This window comes from Anomaloglossus baeobatrachus, chromosome 6 (genome assembly GCF_048569485.1).
Source record: "Anomaloglossus baeobatrachus isolate aAnoBae1 chromosome 6, aAnoBae1.hap1, whole genome shotgun sequence".
Lineage (NCBI taxonomy): Eukaryota > Metazoa > Chordata > Amphibia > Anura > Aromobatidae > Anomaloglossus > Anomaloglossus baeobatrachus.
Window position 1 is genome coordinate 11,144,575 of NC_134358.1, and position 13,051 is coordinate 11,157,625.

General features: G+C 48.1%; 1 protein-coding gene across 1 annotated transcript in view; it reads right to left on the minus strand.

Annotated features, from left to right (window-relative positions):
* Nucleotides 1–9,690: 9,690 nt before the first annotated feature.
* Nucleotides 9,691–13,051, minus strand: part of LOC142243779 (uncharacterized) — a 260,986-nt gene continuing 257,625 nt past the window's right edge. Inside the window, exon 16 of the mRNA XM_075315979.1 lies at nucleotides 9,691–10,013. Coding sequence (XP_075172094.1) covers nucleotides 9,845–10,013 — 169 coding nt within the window. The 3' untranslated portion in view covers nucleotides 9,691–9,844. The remainder of the gene's footprint in view (nucleotides 10,014–13,051) is intronic.

The window sequence follows — 13,051 nt, forward strand, 5'->3', positions numbered from 1 at the left end:
GAGCCATACAAGGCACGTGTGTCACCTTGCCCAGGCGAAGGGCCGCACCCAGGTTTGCAGCATTGTTGCACACGGCCTTACCAGGCTGCAGGTTGAGTGGAGACAACCATTTATTTAACTCAGTCTCCAGAGCTGCCCACAACTCAGCCGCTGTGTGACTCTTATTTCCAAGACATTTCAAGCTAAAGACCGCCTGATGCCGTTGCGCTCTGCTGCCAGCATAGTAATGAGGGGTGCGTGATTCCTTCTGCGCAGTGAGAATGCTGGTGGCCTGGCCAGGCAGGCTTGGGGCGGAGGTGGAGGACCCAGATGAGGTGGAGGAGGCAGAAGCAGTGGCGGAACTTGGACAGACAGAGGATTGACACACAAGTCGTGGGGACGGCAAGACTTGTGCAGCAGACCCTTCACCATCTATCACCATAGTTACCCAGTGCCCAGTCAGTGACATGTAACGTCCCTGTCCATGCTTACTGGTCCAAGTATCGGTGGTGAAATGCACCCGTTCACACACAGAGTTTCTCAAGGAAGCGGTGATGTTGTGTGCGACATGCTGGTGTAGCGCGGGCACACCTTTCTTAGAGAAGTAGTGGCGACTGGGCATCTGGTACTGGGGCACAGTGACAGACATAAGGTCTCTAAAATCCTGTGTGTCCACCAGGCGGAAAGGCAGCATTTCGGTAGCCAAGAGCTTGCAGAGGGTGAAAGTCAACCTCTTAGCTTTGTCATGGAAATGGCCTTTTATTTGTCCACATCTGAGGGACAGAGATCTGGCTGCTGTGCGAAGACGGTGTTGAGTAGGGTGTCCCTGGAAAAATGCAGGTTTGTGAGGAAAGTGCAGGCGGAGACATGATGTTGCCTTCATCCAACGTTGGTGCTATCGATATAAAACCTAAAATATGTAGCCCCAAGATACCAATGAATTAAGTAAAGGTGGGGATACAAAGAGAAAGGACCACGAATAATCAAAGTGAAATACAGACTTTATTAAATATACGGTGATACAGGGTGCACAGTAGTTGCAGGCTAGATGGAAAAAGCCTGCCAGAAACAACCCACAGCAATACCAGGACAAACCACCAGATGGCAAAACCTGATGACAGGCAGCAATAATAATAAAGGATTATGCAGAGTGTATAATAGCCCGTAGATTAGAAAGTCAAATAGGGACAGTGTAAAGTTACCAGTTTATGAAGGAGATCTGTAGAATCTCATAAAAGTCCCAAATAGCAAAAGGGGCATAAATCGTTAACAAATATTACCTTGCGTCATGTCAGAGCAGGAATGGTGGATGTGTCCAGGCGTGGGAGCGAGGCCTTTGTTAACGATTTATGCCCCTTTTGCTATTGGGACTTTTATGAGATTCTAAAAAGGACCAGGCTAGGCAAGGCTTAGAGGCCATGCGACCTGCTGATCCACCCCGACTAGTGCTCAGAGGCACAGTGGTGGCAGAGGATGCAGTTGTAGACGTGCTACCAGTACTCCGACTCTGTCCAGGAAGGTGCAAGGTAACTTCGTCGTCAGTTTCATCCTCCTCCACCGTCTCTGTTGACCTCCTCGAGGGCCTGACTGTGGGTTGACAGTACGTGGGATATAGAACTTCCTCATCAATTGTTGTGTTTGCACTCCCCTCCCCCTCAGACCGAGCCTCTTCTTGCCCTGACCGAATATTTAAGTTGTCATCCCAATCTGGTATCTGCGTCTCATCGTCATCAGTATGTTCCTCATTGTCTATTACAACAGGTGTTTCAGTTTGTGAATAAGGGTCAACATTATGCTCAGAAACTTGTTCATCACGGCCAGAATCTGAGTCACAAAGGTTCTGGGCATCACTGCAGACCATTTCCTGGTCTGTACTCACTATAGCTTGGGAGCAGACCTCTGATTCCCAGGCTATAGTGTGACTGAACAGCTCTGCAGACTCAGCCATCTCAGTTCCACCATACTGTGCAGGGCGGATGGAGACTTGAGAGCTGGAAGAAAGCAAGTGTGATTGGGATGACAACTCAGAGGACTGGTGTTTTTTGGATGCGGTAGTTGAGATGGAGGAGAAGGCACTTGTTGGACCACTTGAGATCCATTCAAGCATTTTCTTTTTTTGGCCATCATCTACCTTTGTTCCAGTTGTTCGTGTCCGTAAAAAAGGGAGCACATCGGATTGTCCACGGTAAGTAGTTAAGTAGTAGACATCTTACTTTTGCTGGTAGATGGTCTATCTTCAGCAGATGATAATGGAGCTTTGCCACCTTCCCCATGGACAAACCCTTTTTTTCCTTTTCCAACACGCCTCTTCCCCTTTCCACCAGCATCTGTCATTTTGCCACTCATTTTGATTGCGACAAGATTGTGCACTGAAAATGTGGTAGTAAAAATTGAGAGGTGGTGTAGATTGCAGCGGTGGTCTAGCTTTATTGACAGCAGAATAAACAACAATAACTATCACTGACAATGCAACTATGGCCCTTAAACTGGCAGCATAGTTTGCTAGTATAATGGCTTAGTAACAATGAGTTTGAGTGTGCAATGCAGTGGTGCTGCAAATATCTTGGCACTAGTGGGACACTAATGGAAGTCCAACAGCCACTTTTAGGATGCCACTAAGTTTACTCAGTGGTTGCTAGTATAACAGCTTAGTAACAATGAGTTTGAGTGTGCAATGCAGAGGTGCTGCACATAGATTTGCACTAGTGGGACACTAATGGAAGTCCAACAGCCACTTTTAGGATGCCACTAAGTTTAATCAGTGTTTGCTAGTATAATGGCTTAGTAACAATGAGTTTGAGTGTGCAATGCAGTGGTGCTGCAAATAGCTTTGCACCAGTGGGACACTAAGTTACAGTAAATAAACACACACACACACACACACCTGAAAAATCCTTTATTAGAAATAAAAAGCACTAACAAATTCCCTGGTTCACCACTTTAATAAGCCCCAAAAAGTCCTCCATGTCCGGCGTAATCCAGGATGGTCCAGCGTCGCTTCCAGCTCTGCTGCATTTAGGTGACCGGAGCGGCAGAAAACACAGCCGCTCCTGTCAGCTCCACGCAGCAACTGAGGTGAGTATCGCAATCAGCTGAGCTGTCACTGAGGTTACCCGCTGTCACTGTTGGAGGATCCAGCGGTGGCCACTGGTAACCTCAGTGACAGTTCAGCTGATCGCGATACTCACCTCAGTTGCTGCATGGAGCTGACAGGAGTGGCGGTGTCTTCTGCAGCTCCTGCCACCTTCATGCAGCAGAGCTGGATGCGACGCTGGAGCATCCTGGATTACGCCGGACATGGAGGACTTTTTGGGGCTTATTAAATTGTTGAACCAGGGAATTTGTTAGTGTTTTTTATTTCTAATAAAGGATTTTTTCGGGTGTGTGTGTTTATTTATTGTAACTTAAAGATTAATCATGGAAGGTATCTCATAGACGCCTGACATGATTAATCTAGGACTTATTGGCAGCTATGGGCTGCCAATAACTCCTTATTACCCCGATTTGCCAACGCACGAGGGCAAATCGGGAAGAGCCGGGTACAGTCCCAGAACTGTTGCATCTAATGTATGCGGCAATTCTGGGCGGCTGCTGACTGATATTGTTAGGCTGGGGGGCTACCCACAACGTGGAGCTCCCCATCCTGAGAATACCAGCCTTCAGCCGTATGGCTTTATCTGGCTGGTATTAAAATTGGGGGGGACCGCACACCGTTTTTTTTAATTATGCACAGTATAGACACGCCCACCGGCTGCTGTGATTGGGTGCAGTGAGACACCTGTCACTCAGCATGGGGGCGTGTCTCACTGCAACCAATCCTAGGTGCCTGTGGGCGGGTAAAGTAGGGAATACGAGATTGTTTAATGAGCGGCCGGCTTTTTCAAAATAGTAAAAGCCGCCGCAGCAGTGTGAATGCCGTGCAGCGCCACGCCGGGGATCGGGGAACGGTGAGTATGAGAGAGGAGGGGAAAATGACCGACAGACTGTGAGAGAGGGACAGAGATAGTGACAGACCGACAGAGAGAGAATAGAGACCGAGAGGGAGAGACCGACTGACAGAGAATAGTGATTGACAGACATTGTCACATCACCCGTTTCCAGTGTTTTAAGAAACATGCGAGAAATGTATTTAGAAAATCGGATGTCACTAGGATGGTGAGTGCCGTCCCGTGACATCCGATTATTTACACGCTCCCATAGACTTGTATTGGAGATACTCGCAGTAGAAACTCGCAAAAAAGCAGCATGCTGCGATTTTTTTCTCAGTCCGATTTGGACTGAGAAAAAAAACGCAAATGCGAGCTGAATCATTCACTAACATGTGTCCGATTCCAATGCGAGATTTTCTCACATTGCTCTACTGCGAGAAACTCGCAAGTGAGAAGCAGCCCTTATGGAAGTCCAACAGCCACGTTTAGGATGCCACTACGTTTCCTCAGTGTTTGCTAGTATAATAGCTTAGTAACAATGAGTTTGAGTGTGCAATGCAGGCAGAGGTGCTGCACATAGATTTGCACCAGTGGGACACTAATGGAAGTCCAACAGCCACTTTATCATGCCACTAAGTTTACTCAGTGTTTGCTAGTATAATAGCTTAGTAACAATGAGTTTGAGTGTGCAAAGGGCAGGAGGGTACAGTGGCAGGGTTGTGGGTCTGGGTAGAGGAAAGGAAGCCTGTCTTTCTATCCCTCCTAATGGGGAAATGCAGCGAGGAAATCCCTGACCTTAGCTACACAGACGCTGTCATCTTGTGTAGCTGTTAAAATCTGTTTTCACGGCCCTGACTGTCACCTATGGCTCTGACCCTGCCGGTATTAGCCCTTACAAGGGCTGAAAGAAACTTCTATCCCTATTCTGTACAGCGCTGTGTATGGAGCGTACACAGCAGTATTGGAGACAGGAGCTACGCCAGCGGTGACTGACACCAAGACGCAGAAGAGATAATGGCGTCCAGACGGGCAGATGCCCGTTTTTATAATGCAGGGACATGTGACATGGACATCCTATCACACATGCCGTTGCTTCTCTGGCTAAAAGTCCACTTAGCTGTGTGTGTGTCTGGGATTGGCTGACATGCTGGCCCGCCCCACTACAGGCGCGCGCTTAGGGAAGGAAGACAAGGAAAAAAAAAATGGCGATCGCCATTATCCATACAGCAGTGATCTGAATGCGCTGTTCCCGCACACTATACACTGACATTTCATAATAGTGTGAGTCACAGAGTGACTTACACTATTACAGCGGAAAGCCAGCTAGTAATTAGCTGGTCTTTTTGCTGCTAGAACCGTTCTCGAACGTATCTAGAACTATCGAGCTTTAGCAAAAAAGCTCGAGTTCTAGTTCGATCTAGAACACCCCCCAAAATCACTCGAACCGCGAACTGGAGAACCGCGAACCGCGCTCAACTCTAGTCCCTATAGCTTGAAGCTGTAGGGTCCCGTTCTTCAGTTTTTAGGGGAAGATGTGCTCTTAAGAGCTGGCACTTGGGACTTTAATGGGTTGCTTTTTCTCGAAAACCCTGTCCCCCGCGATGTGCTGATGCCCTCAGTCTCTGAGCTCTCTGGGAAGGTCCCTAAAGGTCCCCTTCCTCTGCAGGTTAATTGAATCGGCTCCTGACCTAATTTCCTGTACCCCATCGTGCTCGGTACCGGTCAGTTCTTTTGGGCTTTCTGGTGCCAACAGTCCTCCAAGACTATGTCCGTCATACCCTTGTCCAATGTCACTGCTAAGGGCCCCGACTACTCAGGTCCCGGACCACTGTCTGCGACCCAACCTCGGTATTTCTAGCTCCCCGGGAGCCAACACTCCAGCTCCTCTCACTTTGAGGGCTCTCTCTCGACTCCCTATGTCCCTCCTACCAGTCTGCCTGATCCTAGGTGGGTCGCCCTGTTCCAGCTGGACCAACCCACTGGTGTGTCTGACAGGTCATGATGTGAGGTGTTGGTTGGGATTTGTGGTGCTGATTGAGGTGACACCGGTTTCTGGGAACTTGGAACCATGGGGGGTAGGTCCTACGCCCTGGGAAAAGGGATGCAGTTCCCTGTAGCACCCTGATGTATTCAGGGGCGCTACACCCACCGAAGACGGGGTGCTGCTGGCTGAGATAGTTGGCCCTCGAAACCTCGAATTTCCCCAACATCCTAACCCTCACAGGCTGCAAACAGCGTCAGCACCTCTGGGCCACCCTATATCGACTCTTGAGGCCTGATTCATCATTGCTTTTGTCGCGGGCGAAGGAGGGGACGCTGCGCTCACCCACTGCTCGGGTCCGGCTGTTGCTGCTACTGCTCCTCGGTGGTGGCTCGAGCGGTGGGCCGGATCCCGGGGACTCGAGCGGCGTTCCTCGCCCGTGAGTGAAAGGGGGTGGTTTGGGTTTAGGGATATTGTCCGTGACGCCACCCACGGTTGTGGTGAGATTAGTGACACCACCGCTGCTCTGGACGGGGATCCCGGGAGCGATGACGGGGAGCAGCTTGGATGTTGGTCCTCTCCTCCGTGGGTAGGGGGTTGATTGTCCCGGGGCCCGGTAAGGGAGGTAGGGGTGAGTGACAGGCGGGTTACGGGGCCTGATGAGGTGCAGGGTCACGGGTGCAGCGCTGTGCCGCACGGCACGGTGGTACTCACTCAGCCAATGACGAATGCAAAGTCTCCCGTAAAACAAACGGCTGGATGGACGGGTCCCACAGACGGCTGCGGTGTTTCTCCTCCCGGCAGGTTGATGGTGACTGCCTTTCCCTGCACCTGGGTTGTGTTACGGTTCCAATGGCTTCCCACCGGTAACCCGCTCCCCAGCTTGGATGGATGCTGAGGGAGCCCCTTTTGCCCGCAGGCGCTGGCCCTGGGAAATGTAGCCTTGGTGGTGACTGTGCTTCCCTTCACGGTTTGAGCTGTTGCCTTCAATCGGGTCTTGACTGCTGGGAAACCCCAGAGGTTCCCTTCGCTAACGGATTTGACAAATTTGACGGCGACTCCTAGCCTTGTCGGGGTCCGTAAGCCCTGCCGGATGGTGCTGGCTTCTCTTTGCTCGCCGGTCCGGTACCGCCGGGCCACCGCCCGTCCACGGTCATTATGGTTCGCTCCAATTAGCCTCTCCTGCAGACGGTCACCACCATCTGCCAACCTTGCTGTACCGTCCGGGCCACACACCCGGACACGGTCAGTCAGTTGCTCCTCTCGCCACTTCACTCCTCACTTCTCAAACTCCACAACTAAACTGACTCCTTTTCCCGCCTCCAGGACTGTGAACTCCTCGGTGGGCGGGACCAACCGCCTGGCCCACGCCCTGGTGTGGACATCAGCCCCTGGAGGAAGACAACAAGGATTTTTGTGTTTGACTTAGGTGTGCCTAACCGGGGTGTGGGGTGTGTTGGTGTAGTTTTGTGACGACCTGGCTTGTCCAGGGCGCCACACTTTTCTGCCATTTTGGGGAGTTATTACCCCTCAATTAGTGTCTTTCCCATTTGCAACAAATTCATCATTTGATTATCATGTTTTTCCAGCTGTTTTTTATATTTTGCTTTTTTGTGACTTTTCCGTCGTTGTGACTCTTCCAGATGTTTTAGACAGATTCATGAAATGCAACTTTTAAAAAGTCACAAAATTTGGCGCACGTCTACTTCATTCCCGCTGGAGTGGTTTTATGTACGCCACTTATTGTGAGACCAATTCGCAAAATGTCTGACTTTTTTCTCCAAGAAGTTGCAAAACCATTTACAGGCAGAAAAAAATGACAATTTTGGCTTTGCAAAAAATTCTTGAGTGGCGAGTGCCGTTTTGACGAATTTGGCACAAAAAAAAGTAAAAAAAGAAAACAAGTTAAAAAAGAAAAGTGACTTAAAAAGAGGATGAATCAGGCTCCCATAGCTTAACCCCTTCACAACCGAAAATGTAATGGTGCATCCTAAATCATGAAGGGGTGATCACCGCTGGCTGCTACAGTGAGCCTGTGGTGATTCCCGCACATGTCTGCTGATTTGTACAGCAGATGTGTGCCTCGCAGGCGCAGGTGGATCCGCAATCCCCTCACATGTTTGCTGATTTGTACAGCAGATGTGTGCCTCGCAGGCACAGGTGGATCCGTGATCCCCTCACATGTCTGCTAATTTGTACAACAGACATGTGTGCCTTGCAGGCGCAGGTGGATCCAAGATCCCCTCACATGTCTGCTGATTTGTACAACAGACATGTGTGCCTCACAGGTGCAGGTGGGTCTGCGATCCACCCACGCCTGGTAACCCCTTAAATCGCACTGTCAAAATATGACAGCATGATTTAAAGTGCCATAGCAGGGAATGCGCCTTTCCCCGCCACCATCATGTGATGACTTCTGTTGCTATCATGACGTAGTTCCTGTGACAGATGACAGACCAGCAGCTGTAACAAGAACATAGCATCGTTGGACCATGAGGAAGGCGCATACACGCCGAAATGCGGAGTCCAGTGGGACTACTACCCCTATCTGTACTACTTTTGCCCTATGTGTGGATCTATAGTTTAATGGAACTTGGAATAAAGATTTACCTGGAAAGAATTTTATGAAATGAAGATTTTGTCCTGGATTTTGTCCGCTGGAGTTTGGAAATTTTCAAAAGAACATAGCATTTCTCCTGATCAGAGATGTGCTGCGCTGATCTGGAGAAATGAACAAGCGATCAGACTGCTGATACTTATAGCCCCCTAGGGGGACTAGTAAAATAAAAACAAGTAAAAAAAAAAAAAAGTTTTAAAAAAAATAAAAAAACAAAAGTTCCAATCACCATCATCAAATTAAAGAAGTAAAAAAATAAAAAAATGCACATATTTGGTATCGCCACTTTCAGAAATGCCCGATCTATCAAAATATAAAATCAATTAATCTGATTGGTAAACGGCGTATCAGCAAAAAATTACAAATGCCAAAATTATTTTTTGTTGCAAATTTTTTGTGCAAATTTTGCACAAAATGCAATGACAGGCGATCAAAACGTAGCATCTGCAAAAAAATGGTAGCATTAAAAATGTCAGCTCAAGGCACAGAAAACAAGCCATCACTGAGCCCCAGATCCCGAAAAATGAGAACGCAATGGGTGGCTATGGGTGCGACACTTTTTGGATAAACTTCGGATTTTTTTTTAACCCCTTAGTAAACCTATACATGTTTGGTGTCTATGAACTCGTACCAACCTGAGGCATAATACCGATACCTCAGTTTTACCATATAGTGAACACGGTGAATAAAATATCCCAAAACAATCTTGCAATCACACTTTTTTTTGCAATTTTTATGCACTTGGAATTTTTTTGCCGTTTTTCAGTACACCATATGGTAAAAAATATGATTTCATTTAAAAGTACAATTTGTCCCGCAAAAAATAAGCCCTCATATGGCAAGATTGATGGAAAATAAAAATGTTATGGCTCTCGGAAGAAAGGGAGCAACCCCCCCCCCCAAACACCAGAAAATCGCCCGTGAGTGAAGGGGTTGGCATGTCCCATTATAGAATCACAGAATCATGTTACATACTGTATATATTTAAACTATTTATCTTCCTCTAAAGATGTAGGGATATGTAGAGCCGAGAGGAAAGGCAAGGAAGGAAACTCCGGGACTGTTTAAATAGCAGGCATGACACAGGCGTGGTGCTAGGTAGAATCCGGAGGTAAAGGGAGTCGCGAGAAATTTTATTGTTTCTTCCCTTGATCACTGAACAAGCTGCAGACACGAGGGCGAGCTAAGGAAACTGTGTTTATTTTTGATTGTTACCAAATGCAAAAATATCAGTTGAGAACATTTTCCTGTTCAGTTAATGTAAATCTTCTATAGAAACCAGAGCCGAAGAACCACGAAGACGAAGCACTTGATATCTATGAAGTTTGACTTTGGCAGCTACCAGCAGACTTTATGCCCTCTATTGACCGGGTCTCCATAAACCTCGACCTCACAGAGAGTCAAGGATTCGGCGCGTCCTGGGATCACCACGCTGACGTACTGGCCCTCCATGCCATTACAGCAGAAGGACAAGGTGGGAGATCCAACACTCTTCACTTTATCGCACCTAGAGGGAAAAAAAATCAAAAGCTCCTGATGATCAACTGCACGTTGCAACACATTTGTCACTTTTAGGTCACATCTAAACAAAACAAAGCATTCAGGAACCCCATAAAGCGCCCATCTCAGACCCAAATCCACCGTCCTATCAGTACTTGTGAGCTGACAGTAGCCATAGGATGTGACCGGCCATCAGACTCGCGGACAAATGGTAAACTTTGTAAAATGTTATTACTGGCCAAAAGATGGACACTTATAACAAGTGTTCACAGTACAACCATGTGTAAGGAGGTGGACTTGTGGTCACGTTCCCCCACTGAAGACACCAATCATATTAATGTCATGTGGATTACAGTGCCTACAAGTAGTATTCAACCCCCTGCAGATTTATAATATATACAGTGCCTACAAGTAGTCTGCAACCCCCTGCAGATTTATAATATGTACAGTGCCTACAAGTAGTATTCAACCCCCTGCAGATTTAGCAGGTTTGATAAGATGCAAATAAGTTAGAGCCTGCAAACTTCAAACAAGAGCAGGATTTATTAACAGATGCATAAATCTTACAAACCCACAAGTTATGTTGCTCAGTTAAATTTTAATAAATTTTCAACATAAAAGTGTGGGTCAATTATTATTCAACCCCTAGGTTTAATATTTAGTGGAATAACCCTTGTTTGCAATTACAGCTAATAATCGTCTTTTATAAGACCTGATCAGGCCGGCACAGGTCTCTGGAGTTATCTTGGCCCACTCCTCCATGCAGATCTTCTCCAAGTTATCTAGGTTCTTTGGGTGTCTCATGTGGACTTTAATCTTGAGCTCCTTCCACAAGTTTTCAATTGGGTTAAGGTCAGGAGACTGACTAGGCCACTGCAACACCTTGATTTTTTCCCTCTTGAACCAGGCCTTGGTTTTCTTGGCTGTGTGCTTTGGGTCGTTGTCTTGTTGGAAGATGAAATGACGACCCATCTTAAGATCCTTGATGGAGGAGCGGAGGTTCTTGGCCAAAATCTCCAGGTAGGCCGTGCTATCCATCTTCCCATGGATGCGGACCAGATGGCCAGGCCCCTTGGCTGAGAAACAGCCCCACAGCATGATGCTGCCACCACCATGCTTGACTGTAGGGATGGTATTCTTGGGGTCGTATGCAGTGCCATCCAGTCTCCAAACGTCACGTGTGAGGTTGGCACCAAAGATCTTGATCTTGGTCTCATCAGACCAGAGAACCTTGAACCAGTCTTTCTCAGAGTCCTCCAAGTGATCATGAGCAAACTGTAGACGAGCCTTGACATGACGCTTTGAAAGTAAAGGTACCTTATGGGCTCGTCTGGAACGGAGACCATTGCGGGGGAGTACGTTACTTATGGTATTGACTGAAACCAATGTCCCCACTGCCATGAGATCTTCCCGGAGCTCCTTCCTTGTTGTCCTTGGGTTAGCCTTGACTCTTCGGACAAGCCTGGCCTCAGCACGGGTGGAAACTTTCAAAGGCTGTCCAGGCCGTGGAAGGCTAACAGTAGTTCCATAAGCCTTCCACTTCCGGATGATGCTCCCAACAGTGGAGACAGGTAGGCCCAACTCCTTGGAAAGGGTTTTGTACCCCTTGCCAGCCTTGTGACCCTCCACGATCTTGTCTCTGATGGCCTTGGAATGCTCCTTTGTCTTTCCCATGTTGACCAAGTATGAGTGCTGTTCACAAGTTTGGGGAGGGCCTTAATTAGTCAGAAAAGGCTGGTGTCACAAACCACCGGGGGGGTCACTCAGAAATCCCCCGCGCTGGCTACCAGTACGTCACAATCGGGGGGTAACCAGTGGGGGTCACCCCTACTTTATACCTCCCGACCGACAGACAGAGCACGTGACGCGCTCTCTAGCGCCCCTCTTATAGTCAGGCCAATTATGGAATTGCCCGACAATAAGCAAGGAGGCCGCTATACTACTTATGCCGATTATTGAAGGGTCCCCGGTGAGAGTAAGGTATATATTCCCCCGACCTCCGCGGGCGGAATATATAATATCTTCCCGAATCTCACTGGCCTCCCCACAATAATCCTTGGCACAACTCGCTGCCACCAACCGCTTCACGGTAACTATTAGCCGAACACACAGACGTGGGATTCAAGATCGAGATAACAGAACAGCCCAAGATTAATTATATAATTTAATCGCCTAAAGCACACTAGAAACTACAATATATACAATAGGGAATCTACAGAATATACATATGTCAGAGTACAGTTACAGTCAAAGCATGGGTTACAAACAGGCATACACAGTTCCAGCAGTTACCTTGTTGCGTCTGGCCACAGGGGGGCGCTGTAGACCAGGTTTCCAGGAACTCCCACAGATGTTTCCTGCACGTGCCCCCAGCGAGAAGAACCTTGGAAAATGGCCGAAGCAGGGTTATCAACCTGGGCAAATCCAGGTCTCCTCCTACCTTAGTGACCTCACGGGGAAGCACTGCCACTCCCCCTGCATGGATCAGAATTATCCAGAAAAGGGGATTTTGGCCATAACTGTGCCTGGGAGCGTCGTAGACGGACGCCAATGCTCTCATTGTGACAGTTATGAATTTAGCTGCAGAACGAGGGGACTCATGACCTGTCTACGAGTTCCCATATGGCTGATATCACGTTTGGTGTGTTTCCCAATGTCCTACTTCCATAAAAAGGGTGTGCCGGCATCGTCCACATGCGGAGACACCATTGTTATGGTTGCCATATTTATCGGAGATATGGCTTGCGAGATATGAACCATTTTTTACTGGAGTCGTTCTGTCTGGCTACTTCCAAGCCTTGCTAATGAGATACAACTCTTGTTACAGGGTGACGGCAGGGAGTCATCCTGGATCCATTGTCCGCACATCATCTCATCTCCATATCAGAGGAGATGGCTGTTGGAGGTGTAAGTGGGATGTGACACCTTCACAGATGCTGGACATTTGGAACAAGAAGGGAGGGGGGGCACTGCCAGGGAGTGATGAGAGCAATTATGACTTCTCGTCATAATTCCTCTTCATATCCCAGGCTTTACCTCACACCT